At 31.3% G+C, this 13,405-nt stretch overlaps 1 protein-coding gene across 1 annotated transcript in view; it reads left to right on the forward strand.

The window, feature by feature from the left end:
* The window catches only part of LOC126881294 (uncharacterized), a 155,084-nt gene that overhangs the window by 112,087 nt on the left and 29,592 nt on the right, over positions 1-13,405 (forward strand). Inside the window, exon 15 of the mRNA XM_050645489.1 lies at positions 10,917-11,029. Within this exon, the coding sequence (XP_050501446.1) occupies positions 10,917-11,029 (113 nt within the window). The remainder of the gene's footprint in view (positions 1-10,916; positions 11,030-13,405) is intronic.

Consider the following 13,405-nt stretch of genomic DNA (forward strand, 5'->3'; position numbering starts at 1 on the left):
GATTTCTATCTCTGTAATCTTGTGTTTCTCGGGGCCTGTAATCTTCTCGCGACCTTCTTGATTTTCTTTCTCTTAGACGTGATTCTCTTATTTGTAGGAATTGGCATAAACTATCTATGTCTTTGTAATTTTGCAATGTGATATGGTCTTCCAGCGTTTCCTCGAAATGTCTTGCAATCAGTTCGACTAATTGTTCCGATGAGTAATTATATTGTAAATGCTTTGCATTATTGTAAATTTGCAAAGCATATGTCCTTTCTGATACACCCATCCTATCATTGTATTTCCCATTTTGCAATTCCTTGTTAATTTCCAATTGTTGGACCTTTCCCCAGAAATAATTCAAAAATTTTTGTTCAAATTGTTGCCAATTGCCGAATTCTTCTTCTTTGCTATCGAACCATAGGCTTGCTTCATATTTGAGATGGTTTCTGATAGTTTCTTTTGCTGTTTCGAAATTTCCGATGTGCTGTATTTTCTTTTTCAGGCTATTTATGAACGGCACTGGGTGTAATCTTCTTACATCCCCGCCAAACCTTATCTTCACGTCATCTGTGCTATGTATAACCATTTCTCTTCTTTCTCCGACATTCTGTTGCGTCCTGTTTTCGGTGACTTGTTTTTCTATTCCTGTGATTCTTTTTTCCACTTCTTCTCTGTCTACTTGAATAGCATTTTCCAACTTGTTTTCCAAACTTTCCATTTCTTTTTTCTGGCAATTCATTAACTCCTTCATTTTATTTTGAATTTTCATTTCTTGTTCTTTCATGTGGTCCTTCATTCTCATTTCTTGTTCTTGCATGTGATCTTTAATTTTCACTTCATACTTTTCTATGCGTTCCTCCATTTTCTTGTTGTTCTCTTCTATTGCTTGTTTCATTTTTTTTTTGTGTTTCATCCATTTTTTGATCCAATTTTTGTTGTGTTTCATCCATTTTTTGTTGTGTTTCATCCATTTTTTGTTGTGTTTCATCCATTTTTTGATCCACTTTATCCATTTTCTTTGATGTTTCTTCCATGGCTTGTTTCGTTTCACGTTGATTTTCATCCATTTTTTGTTGTGTTTCATCCATTTTTTGATCCATTTTTTGTTGTGATTCATCCATTTTCTTTGATGTTTCTTCCTGATTTTTATCCATTTTTTGTGACTGGAGTTGCATCATTTGTAATAATTTATCTATTCCTGATAATTCTTGCTGTTCTGATGCCATGATTGTCGTGTCTAAAATATCTTCTTGGTCTGAATTATTCTCTTGATTTGAATGTTCTTTTTGTTTTTTGTTGTCTTTGCTTTGGCTTCTTGTCACAGACATTTGTTTTCAAGAAGTACTGTCCCCGCCAAATATGAAATTTTACTAGTATGTTACCAAGACGACTTTTTCTCACCCAAATATTATAAATTGTCAATAAATATATCAAATGTAAATATCGTAAAAATAAAATATTAAATCAGTTATGTAAAATTTGTACCTAAAGAGATCTAAAATTTTATGTTATCAAATGTAAGTATCTCACTTTTTACCACAGGCATATAAATTTTCAAATACCGGCTTTACTCTTTCTATCCTTCAAATTTGCCACTAGAAATACTTTACAATGCCCTCCACGTTGGACGACAGTTGTTGTGATCTTGATTATTGATATGAGATAATATTTTTATATGTCATTTAATTTAATCAATGCATTAATAATAATCTAATTAATTTACCAGATCACATATCAATATGTTTTCAATCTCAGGGCTTTTTATAAAATTAATTACTTACATACGTGGCTTCTAAATATTTCTTAATGGTTCCTAATCGGGATAGGAAAGAAAAGAGTAAAATAATAACACATATGGGTTACAATTGTAATCAAAATATTGTTTATTTTATTTAAATGGCAATCACTGCTTAATATTTGCTATATCTTATTATTCTTAAACATAACATTTACACATGGGAATCTTATTTCCTTTTGATTTCCAATTGAAAGTTTTTATTAACATTTAACTATTATGATTTATTAGCAACAATTCTATTTAAGTTTGATGAAGCTTTTCTGATATTATTGATTATGTTTCTTCAATTTTAAATGTGGTATTTACTACGAAAAACCCATACATTCATGTCCAAACAAATGAGACTGACCTTTTTCTGGTGCACTGAGACTGTCTTCACACAAGACCCGTTTCCTGCTATCCTTGGCTGCAATCAAAACCTCGTCCTGGCTTCCAGTAATGTTCTCCTCTGAAACTAGCTCGTATAGCTCTCGTTTCCTGCTTCTGTCGTGATGCTGTGTTCTACCTTTTTCAAAACTGCAATCAGCTACCGGGAACTCTTGGCTCAAGGAGGTTCTTTTACTCTCAACCTGGCCTACCTCTCGTTCTACGATAGATACTCCACACTCACGGAACTACACCTGGCTTTCTCACTCTCCGTACACTACCGTCTACTACTCGACTTCACTTCTCGACAGCTCAAAACATTCTGCTCTCTATTTGTCATTCATTCCCCTACTTTCTAAATATCCCTTCCAGATTCACAAATCAAAATTCCACCACCAACTCTCATTCGCAGTATTCCTCAATACCAATTTTTAAACTTTCTAAATATGCTTAATGGATTTCAAAGAAAATAGTTAATTCCCATTCTAAAATTACTTTCTACTATATACAAATTTTAATGACCTATTCTCTATTTCCACTTAGTCTTATTTAGCATCGGCTAATGATCGATCCTTCCGCGAACAAACATAATTACCTATTATCGATTTCACTTGAGTCTTATTTAATCACTTCTTAAAATTAAATATAACAATTTGTTGTATACAGGTTGTTCTAAATTTATATGCCCGTGGTTGAGAAAATTGAAAATATTTTATATTAAATTGAATTTTGTCTATAATTATCAAATTTTAATTTTCATATCAAATAGAAATATAACAGTATGTATGTATGTATGTGGAAAAGTCATCATAAGAAAAATCATAAAATTAACAAATATAATTGAGTGGCCGTTTGCCAAAAGCTGATAATATGTCCACTTTCGATATTTTTCAGAAGAGCAAATTCAAATGTCCACGATGTCCATAAAGTCACAGTTTTAGAAATATCATATTTGGTTTTGAGTTTAATGTTTATACAGCTATTTATGTGAGTTGACATATAAGAAAAACTGTAATTTTATGGCCGTCGTGGAAATTTGAATTTGATCTCCTGAAAAGTACCAAAAATGGACATATCTGCTTTTAGCAAACGACCACTGAACTGTGACCTTGACACAAAACTCTGTGTATTGAAATTTTCAAAATAAAAAAAAAGTTGCTTTTGTCTTTAGTTTGGCCCCTAAAAACGATTCAAATCGAGAAAAAATTCAAATTATAGCAGCCAGCCCAAAACGCGCCCTTATTGGTCATGACGTCTTAAAGTTAAAAATGTTCAATGTCCGCGTCATTAATTCATTAGGTTTCATATTCGTTTACTTGTTGTAGTCATTTTATGGTGTATTTCAGTTTTATAAATAGGTATTTAGATAGTTGTTGTGAACTATAATATATTTCATAATATTTGAGTGTTTTTGTTAAAAGAAATTTTTTGTTAAAATGACCGAAGAAGGTTTTTCTAAAAGACAGTCTGATAACTTACCCATTATGAACATAAAACTGTGTTATTATGATTAGTTTATTCTAAGTTTACTTGTATTTACCATAGTAAACACACAATTCAATACTAAAAAATGTATAAAAAAGTCCAATATAAACAAAATGGTATTAGTCCGTTCTTTAACGGTAAAATATTGCAAAACCTCTAAATTTTAAAGAACTGTTTGGATTGACATGAAATTTGGCATACACATAGCTAACAAGTCAAACAAAAAAAGTGATATTGTGCCGATATGTGCTTTTGCCCTGGGGGTGGTTTTCACCCCCTCTTGGGGGTGAAAAAATATTCGTCCAAAGAAAGTCAGGAAATGGATAAACTGGCTAATTTTAAGTAACTTTTGTTCTATAGAGTTTTTTCACTAAGTCAATACTTTTCGAGTTATTTGGCAGTGAATATGTTCATTTTTTCAACAAAATAACCACGCTTTTAGACGGTTTTTCAAAAATAACTCAAATAGTAAGTATTTTGTCGAAAAAATATTCTTAACGAAAATATAGCCTGTAAACAATTTTAAAAAATTGTGTATATATCACGTCTCTACGCCTAGTAGAAGCAGAGTTATAGCTAATGAAAAATAGGTTCGTATTCGTCAAATTCCAAATGTAATACTTTAACGTGAAATAACCAAACTTGAAGCACATTTCGGGGAAAACTTATTTAAAGTGTTTAAAAAAAGCTTCATTTTTGTTTTATAAAAAAATTTTCTAGCATCAAAAGTAAAACAAGTTACGCTCAGAATAAAGTTAGTCCCTTTTGGTTTTGTTAAAAAAATCGAGAAGATCACCCCCCAATTAGTATCTTAAATGAACTTAATCGTTACGACTTCACAAGTTTCTTGACTCGTGTATATATTGTTTATATATGATCCGTAAGTTTCATCGGTTCAAAGTACAGTAAAACCTCGATATAACGGACTAATTAGGGGGAAGGGGTGTCCGTTATAGCCGAAAGTCCGTTGTATAAAAATAGGTTTAAAATAAATAAAAAAAAAATGTTTATTTTAAGTTTTGTACGCACTTTTGAAGTTTGCTTTTTTTTATAATTAGAAATGTGTCCGCATTATGCTACAATAAAAATTTTATTGAAATTCTTTGGGGATGTTTTGGGAAATACAGGGACTTTTTTTCATATTTGGCCGGATTTTTTGTCCGTTATATCCGAAGTCCGTTAAATAGAGGTCCGTTATATCGAGGTTTTACTGTATATTTAATTCGGTAGGGATACACCGGTCACGGATTAATAAAGAAACAAACGAATCGGCAGGTCGAATGTAATATTTTAGGTATACCAGTAACATAAGCGTAGACCTCGGGTGCGTAGAGGGCCAATATCTATTTAATTATTGAATTTTTAGTAATTTTTTGATTAAAATTTAATAAACAGGATAATTTAAGGAAAAATAATAAGATAAATAATAAAATACAATGCACCCTTGTTAGAAATACCTTTCTTAGCAAAAACTTAATACTAACTTAGGAGTAAGATTATGCAAAACACCTGACTAGAACATTTTCCCGAGCAGATGCGAAGAGACTTCCTTGACTAAAAGAACAATTAGGATTTACCCGCAAGTAATATTTTAAATACGAAAAAATATATAGATTAGTGCCGATTCGATATGCGGTCTACCATCCAATATGCGGTCTACCGCAGAGTAACTAATTCGTTATGTGGTCTATCACAGAGTAGTTATTTCGATATGCGGCCACCACTAAATAATGTTAATGCATTCAGTAAATTTTGCAACTACTCGTATATACAGTATGGTGCAAATGAAAGGAATAAATTCTTTATTTCGTAAACCGATGACATTAGGGAAAATCCCGAAACAGGTCGATTTTTGTTTTTAAATTATGATATTTTGAATGAAGTAAAAGACAGACGTACTCTCAATCATGTATTGTAACTTCCGACGACAGGTTTCGCTCTCTAAAGTATGCAGAGCATCTTCAGGTCAACGGTTACAAGTAACTAAATGATTCAGTTACAAGGAGGTACTACCTCAGTATTCATTAACATGATATATCTGCTTAAGTTATGCTAACGGGATATGGTGGAATAGACGGAGAATGTTGCAAAGGTAAACAAGTTTATGGAGTTTGGGAATTTTTGAGGGTGAAGAGATAGTTGGTGAAAGACAACCAACAAATCTGTACCTGTTATTTTGTTTGTGAAGTAGACTAAAGTGAATGCCATATATACAATTTTTTTAAAATGTGATGGTTTTAAAGATTTTTATTTCTATTTATTAAAAGATTTTTGTTTTTATTTATATTTATTAAAGACTTCTATTTATTAGTGTATGTGTTAGTGTAAGACTAACAACGTTTGGATCAAAACGGGTCGATATCTAATATATATGTTAGATGTGGACGTGCAGCTGTAACCTAAATTGCTAAAGTCAATACTCCTTGATGTTTTAATGAGAGGAGTAGTGGTCGTAAAAAGGATGAAACATCGGAAAGCTTAAAAATTGTAGCTAAAAGGGTATATTAGCAGTCATATAGTAATAACAGTAATAAATGTGAATTGATAGACAACAATGTAGGTACATGAAATTGAGATATAAATTAAAGGGTGAGAATTAGAGTAGAAAAGAAAAGAAAGGAAGGGATTAAAATTCAGTTGAAAGTAATTGATTGTAAATTGAGACTATGTATTATTGATATAAGCAGTGAAGAAACATTAATAAACTATTGAAACAGATAAAAGAAAGGAATAGTAATAAAATATATTTTGGGGGTATACCTACAATGTGTTTTAAAATCTGTCAATAAACCCATTCAACATATGATATTTTGGCATATATATCATACTAGTGTCGTCATCCATCTGGGGGTGATGACGTAATCGATGATTTTTTTAAATGAGAATAGGGGTCGAGTGCTAGCTCATTTGAAAGGTCATTAAATTCACTATTTAGTCATATAAACATTTACACAATTATTTGTACAGGGCGTGCAAAAAAATTTTTAATGAAATTATTTGACAAAAAAGAAGAATGTATGTAGTTTATTTAATTCAAAATACATTTTACTGTTGCCCAGAAACAGAAAAAATGTTTATTTCAAAAATAAACATTGCTTTTCGATTAAATTCAATGTTCAAGCCAGCTCCCGCCAGCCACCTGTTTCTTAGGAAGTTTGAACATTTAATTTAAGCGAAAAACAATGTTTATTTGTGATATAAACATTTTTTTACTGATTTCTAACAGCAATAAAATGTATTTTAAATTAAATAAATTATATAGATTCTTCTTTTTTTGTCAAATAATTTAAATTAAAAAAATTTTTTGGGCGCCCTGTATAAACAATTATGTAAATGTTTATATTAATAAATAGAGAATTGAATGATCTTCCAAATGAGCTAGCACACGACCCCTATTCTCATTTAAAAAAATCATCGATTACTTCATCACGCCCATATGGATGACGTTACTAGTATGACATTTATGGCAAAATATCATAATTTAAAAATAAAAATCGACCTGTTTCAGGATTTTTCCTTAAAGTCGCCGGTTTACGAAATAACGAATTTATTCCTTTCATTTGCACCATACTGTATAGTAACAAAATAAAGCTCACTTTTTGACCTATTTTAATTACGGTAACTGTCTTGGCATTTTACTTATTCAAGTGAAAGTACTTAACTACCCAAATAGGTGCAAAACCAAATTAGAGAAAGTATGACAAACTAATGCAATTTTAATAGGTAATTTAACTAAATGGGTCGACAAACAAATCAGGAATGCTATAAGAAACTATAAGGACATTTGTTATCTTCCAGTTGAATTTATTCTGTCGAATTGGTAACGCCTTATATTGTTAATTTTGTGAGAATCTGTTCGTGCTGTTTAACCGAAAATGCCAAGACGTGTTTTAGATGTAGATACTCTAATTTGTAACCTACATAAGTACTTTATTGCGGAAAAAAACAATGGTGGTCCTTTAAAATCGGTAACGTCTGTACAACAACGCGTGTGCGATGCTTTAGGAATTAGCGAATCAAAATTAAGATCTACAATTAAAAACGAGAATAGTGAAGTGCCGGGAAACGATCACCACCATACTCGCCTGTTATTAAAAACGAACGATATGTTCGAAGGACGAAAATTTCAAATTCGTAATATCATATATCAAATGCGTGCAAATAAGGAACATGTGACTTTAGATACAATTTTACTTAAGTTAAAAGAGAGGAAATTTGGTGACATCGGCAGAACAAGTTTATGGCAAGTCCTACATAACATAGGATTCAAATTTAAAAAAGAGGATAACAGAAAAGCGCTTTGTGAAAGAAGTTCTGTTGTACACAAGAGAATTGAGTTTCTGAGAAAATATAACAAATTTAAAGAAGAAGGGTCAACTTTTGTATATTTAGACGAAACATGGATATTTTCTAAGGGTGCTACCAAGAGAATATGGCAAGATGACAACATAAAATCGATCAAGCATACTAGTGGAGAAGGGAAGCGACATATAATTCTGCACGCGGGAGGGAAGACAGGCTTTATAGAAGGTGCTGATTTAATATTTTCGTCTACATCAAAAAACAGTGACTATCATGACAATATGAACACGGAAATGTTTGTGAAATGGTTGCGTGAAAAACTTCTTCCCGGATTAAGTGAGCCCAGCGTAATTATTTTAGACAATGCGCCTTATCATTCAGAAATACTAAACAAAAGTCCAACAAATTCGTGGAATGTAGATAAGATTAAAGAATGGCTAACAATTGAACGCATATATATTCCACAGCATATATTAAAGTCTGAGTTGTTATGTTTGGCAAAAGAACATGCAAAACCAAAAATCTTTGTGGTGGATCAGGTTATTGAAAGTTACGGGCATCAAGTTTTACGTCTTCCACCATACCACTGCCAGTTTAATCCCATCGAATATATATGGGGAATAGCAAAACAATATTACGACAACCATATTGGGCCTAATGGGTATACAGACGAAGCGGTTTGGGAAACTTGGCGAGAAGCACTTTCAATTGCAACTCCAGAAGTATGGCGGAACTGTATATACAAGTGCGAAAAATTAATTGAAGATTGGTGGATTCGTGAAAATAAAATTAACGAAATAAGCCCAATCATAATAACAATTAACGGTGACGACAGCGATGATGATGACAGCGATGGCGATGATAGTGTGAACAATAACGACTAAATCATTTTAGTAAAAAAAATTGGTACGTATATTGACTTAATAATATTTAGCATTTTACTTAAATATTTGATGTTTACATAATGCCCTGCTGTAGGATTACCGGATCCTTTTCAAGGCGTGATCATTTTAGTAGGTGTGATTTGTTTGAAATCGAAACTATTTGTAGATATTGTAGGTACATACGTAATATTATAATATTGTTTTTAATAATTTTTATTTACGGGAAAAATACCCCATTATACATATAAACTATAAAATATACATGACTAACATAGAAAACATGCGATCTGAAAAAAAAATAAAACAAGCTAAAATTAGTTTACAATGTCATATAATTGCTTTTTACACGCGTCAATTGACTTTAATTTAAAAACATCCAACGTCAATATATCACTTAAATTGATTGTGACTTTATAGAAAACCATTTTAGAGATTAAATTAAAACATCAACAATACAGCAACGTTTAGCCTTCTACCTTTTATAAGTTATAATTTGTTTTATTTTTATTATATTGATATTCATGCAACAATTAATAATAGGTATATTGATTTTTGGCTACGGATAATGAACTGTTATAAAGAATCATGAAATTATCTCGTTTAGGCTTCTGAGGCTATACAAACACCTAAAATTTAAAATTATTTGATTTATATAAGAACCTCCTCAAATAAAAAATTACTGCGCCCATGTGTAGATAGTCAAACTACAGCGGACCAGTAAATTCGTTCATTTCTTTCTTAATCCATGACCGGTGTAAGTCTACCGAATAGACTTTACTTATTATTGAAAGGGCTGTAGTTAAAAGGGGTTGAACGAGTCACTGATCACGAATGTATGCAAATTTAGAAACACCAAATCTTAATCAATTTTTGTCTAACAGAAAAATAAAAAAATACATGATATTCAGAAAAGCAAATCTGACTTTTTCTGTTTTTCGACATTTTTGGTATCTCTAACAATTTTTAAGTTATTTTGAAAAAAAAGCATATTTTTCAAAATTTCAATTTTTAAAAATTTTACTTTGAAACCAAATTTTTTCAAAAATAAGCACTTTGAATCGATGAAACTTACAGATCATATAAACACAACATCAGTAAAATAATTTGTGGAGCGGTAACGATTAATTTCATTTAAGTTGCTAATTAGGGGGTGGTCTTCCCGATTTTTTTTTGCAAAAACAAAAGGGACCATCCTTATTTTGAAAGTAACTTGCTTAAATTTAATGCTCGAAACTTTTTGTAAAAACAGAAATAAAGCATTTTTTAAACACTTTAAAAAAGTTATAATGGGTTTTCCCCAAAAAGTGCTTAATTTTTTGGATATTTCACGTCGAAATATTCTATTTGAAATTTGGTGAATATGAATATATTTTTCATTGGCTATAGCTCTGGTTCTACGAGATCCAGAGACCTAACGCGTACACCATTTTTTTTACTTTTTATGGGCTATATTTTTGCTAGGAACATTTTTTTCGACAAAATACTTACTTTTTGAGTTATTTGCGAAAAACCGTCTAAAAATGTGGTTATTTTGTTGAAAAATTAACATATTCACTCGCAAATAACTCGAAAAATGTTGACTTGGCGAAAAAGCTCTATAGAACAAAAGGTACTTAAAATTAGTCAGTTTACCCATTTCCGAACTTATTTTGGACATATATTTTTTCACCCCCAAGAGGGGGTGAAAGTCACCCCCAGGGCAAAAGCACACATCGGCACAATATCACATTTTTTCTTTGACACGTAAGCTATACGTTACGTATGCCAAATTTCATGTCAATCCAAGCGGTTCTTTAAAATTTAGAGCAAAAACCGTGAAAGAATGGACTATATATACTTTTATACGAGACAGGAGAAATATATTAACAAAATATTCCGATATAACGTCACAAGTGTTCGCGCACTTTTTTGATCGTCTGAAATGATTTAAATACACAGAAGATCTTTTTGTTCTTCTAAGTTATTATGAGTTTTTGAGCTTGAAATTTTTTAAAATCTTATTTTTAAACGAAACTGAAGATTATTATGTAATAAAACAAAAATGTACAGTTCCCTATTAGTGAGGTTAAAATGAAGTAAAATTATTTATGTTTCAGAGAGTTGGTAAAGTAACCATTAAAGCCTTAAAGAAAAAGGGGATGACTGGTGAGGAAATGCGATGTTTAATGTGGGGAAGAGAATCCATCAATACTCCGATAAAAACCAAAAGGTAACAGATATATTTTTATCTATAACTTTTTACTTATGAAAATAAGTAATCGTAAATATCCATACAGAATAAAATATAAGGTAACCATTCACAATAATTTTATAAAAGGTTTCGTATAACATAGAGAGATTAAAACCAGGGAAAACGTCACCAGCATTAAAAGTATGCATTAAAAAGAGCCGTAATACCAAATATTTCGAAGTAAATATCGGGTGAAACAAAAAGTCAGTTAACTGTTTAGTATATTAATAAAAGCAAAAATAACTGAAGTAAAAAAAACGTTTATTGTTTATTATAAATAAGTAGGTACAAAGAAGTGCTTCATCAATACATTTCATGTACAGTTGAGTCCGCGAGTCTTTACCCGTGCGTCATCATTTAAAGCATACGAAATAAGTCGGAAATCTATTTCACGCAACAACAACTTACAGAAAGTAGCTACTTTTCCGATTACGGGTTTCATTATAAAATTTGACGTTATCAAATATATAGAATGTCAAATGTAAGTTTTGCTTCAAAATTTTTGTGCAGAATTACAGCTACATTTGAAGTAGCTTAATAAATTATTTTATTATTATTGATTAATAAATAAATAAACAATTTATAATAAAATCCAACAACATATTTTATTTTTGTTATTTTATTCACTTTGACGGAAATCTAAACACAGTCATTTCTTTACTGTGTGAATGACGTTAGCTTTGTATGTTTTAAATATTAATTGCCAAAATAGAATTATTTACCTTAAAATTTCAAAGCCCAATATAAAATTAGTTGTGAAAACAACTGTTTGTGTAATTTAAAGAAACTTCAAAACGCAAAAATTCGACAAAAACCGCAAAAAGTTCAACTGACTGACAGCCACAAAATTAAACAAAGCAGAAACGTCAAACAAATTGTGCTTAAAATATGAAAACATACCGAATCGTCTTTTTTTGTACCTATCTCTTTTCAATGCACTGAGTCTAGATGGTTCATAAAAATAACATGTGTTGTTACTTAATAACAAACGGCAGCTGGTTTGTCATGAGTTTCATGCGTGGAAGAGAATGATGCTAGATAAAAAGTATGTGTTTTATCTCGCCAGGTATTAATGACGCACGGGTAAAGACTCGCGGGCGGACTCAACTGTATACGCTTCATCAGTGCACCTTCATCAATACATTTTTGGCAACGCTTATACACAGTGAAACAAGTATTTCTACAGACTTCCAAGTTGGCACGGAGAACTTCAAATTGGCAAAAACTTTATCTTTAAGTACTCCCCACAAGGCAAAATCACAGGGCGTCAAATCAGGCGAACGCGCGGGCCATTCGATTGTATCTCTTCTCCCTATCCAATCACTAAACTGGTCATTTAGAAACTCACGAACATGCAATCCGTAATGAGGCGGTGCACCGTCTTGCTGAAAATATCGAATACCTTGTAACTGTGGATTACATATTTGCAAGGCCCTTCGCAGAGCATGATATATTTTCTTGGAGACGCCGCAAAATTTGCGCGTGACTTTTTTTGATAGCGTTAACTGACTTTTGGTCCACCCGGTACATTCTTGTAAGCTTTGTCTATAAAATTGTTAAATTTTTTCAAGACAATAAAGCATATTTCTATTCTATTCTATACATAACATCAATGATTATTTCTAAACAAATAAATATTGTTCTGAAGCTATTTCCTTGTGGCATCTGATTATCTGATGCAATTCACTATTTTATTTGGGAAATACCTAAGCCACAATTTAAGTTTGAAATTAAATTTAGTTGACGTTTCGACTTCTACTTCCACTTCGGAAATCATTATCAAAATTGAATACAAAACATTAATAAATTGGAAGATAGTTCATAGTTCATTCGATTACATGAAATCAACTTTAACTTAAGACAACCATATGCAATGATGACCATAAATAAAGGAAAATAATAACAATGGAAAAACAAAAGAAAACTGAAAACCTTCGATGAACATCTGAAAAGCGACTAAAGCGAGATATTGACAGATTGAGAAATGCCAATTTAATGCTAAAGAGGGGCATGCTATCTAAAAAATGTTCAGTAGAAGGAACTAAAACTGATCCGGAGAACATTTTAGTTTTAAAGATTGGCATAAGCCAGGAAATAAAAAGGAAATTAGAAGTTTTCTTGAGTCTATTCATATAACCAAAAGTGTATTAAAGATTTTGGTCGCATTAATAACTTTTGGTATCGACTAACCGCAAACAACACTGAATTTGACACCGGATTGTCAAAAGACCTTTAGATTAAAAAACTTCTTACAATAGTATAAACGATAAACCTATCCTAGCCTATTCACGGGAAGATGGAAAATTTCTTTTAGATTGTTACGCATCTTAGCAAGGTATTGACGCCGCATTATCA

This window comes from Diabrotica virgifera, chromosome 3 (genome assembly GCF_917563875.1).
Source record: "Diabrotica virgifera virgifera chromosome 3, PGI_DIABVI_V3a".
In the NCBI taxonomy this organism is placed as follows: domain Eukaryota; kingdom Metazoa; phylum Arthropoda; class Insecta; order Coleoptera; family Chrysomelidae; genus Diabrotica; species Diabrotica virgifera.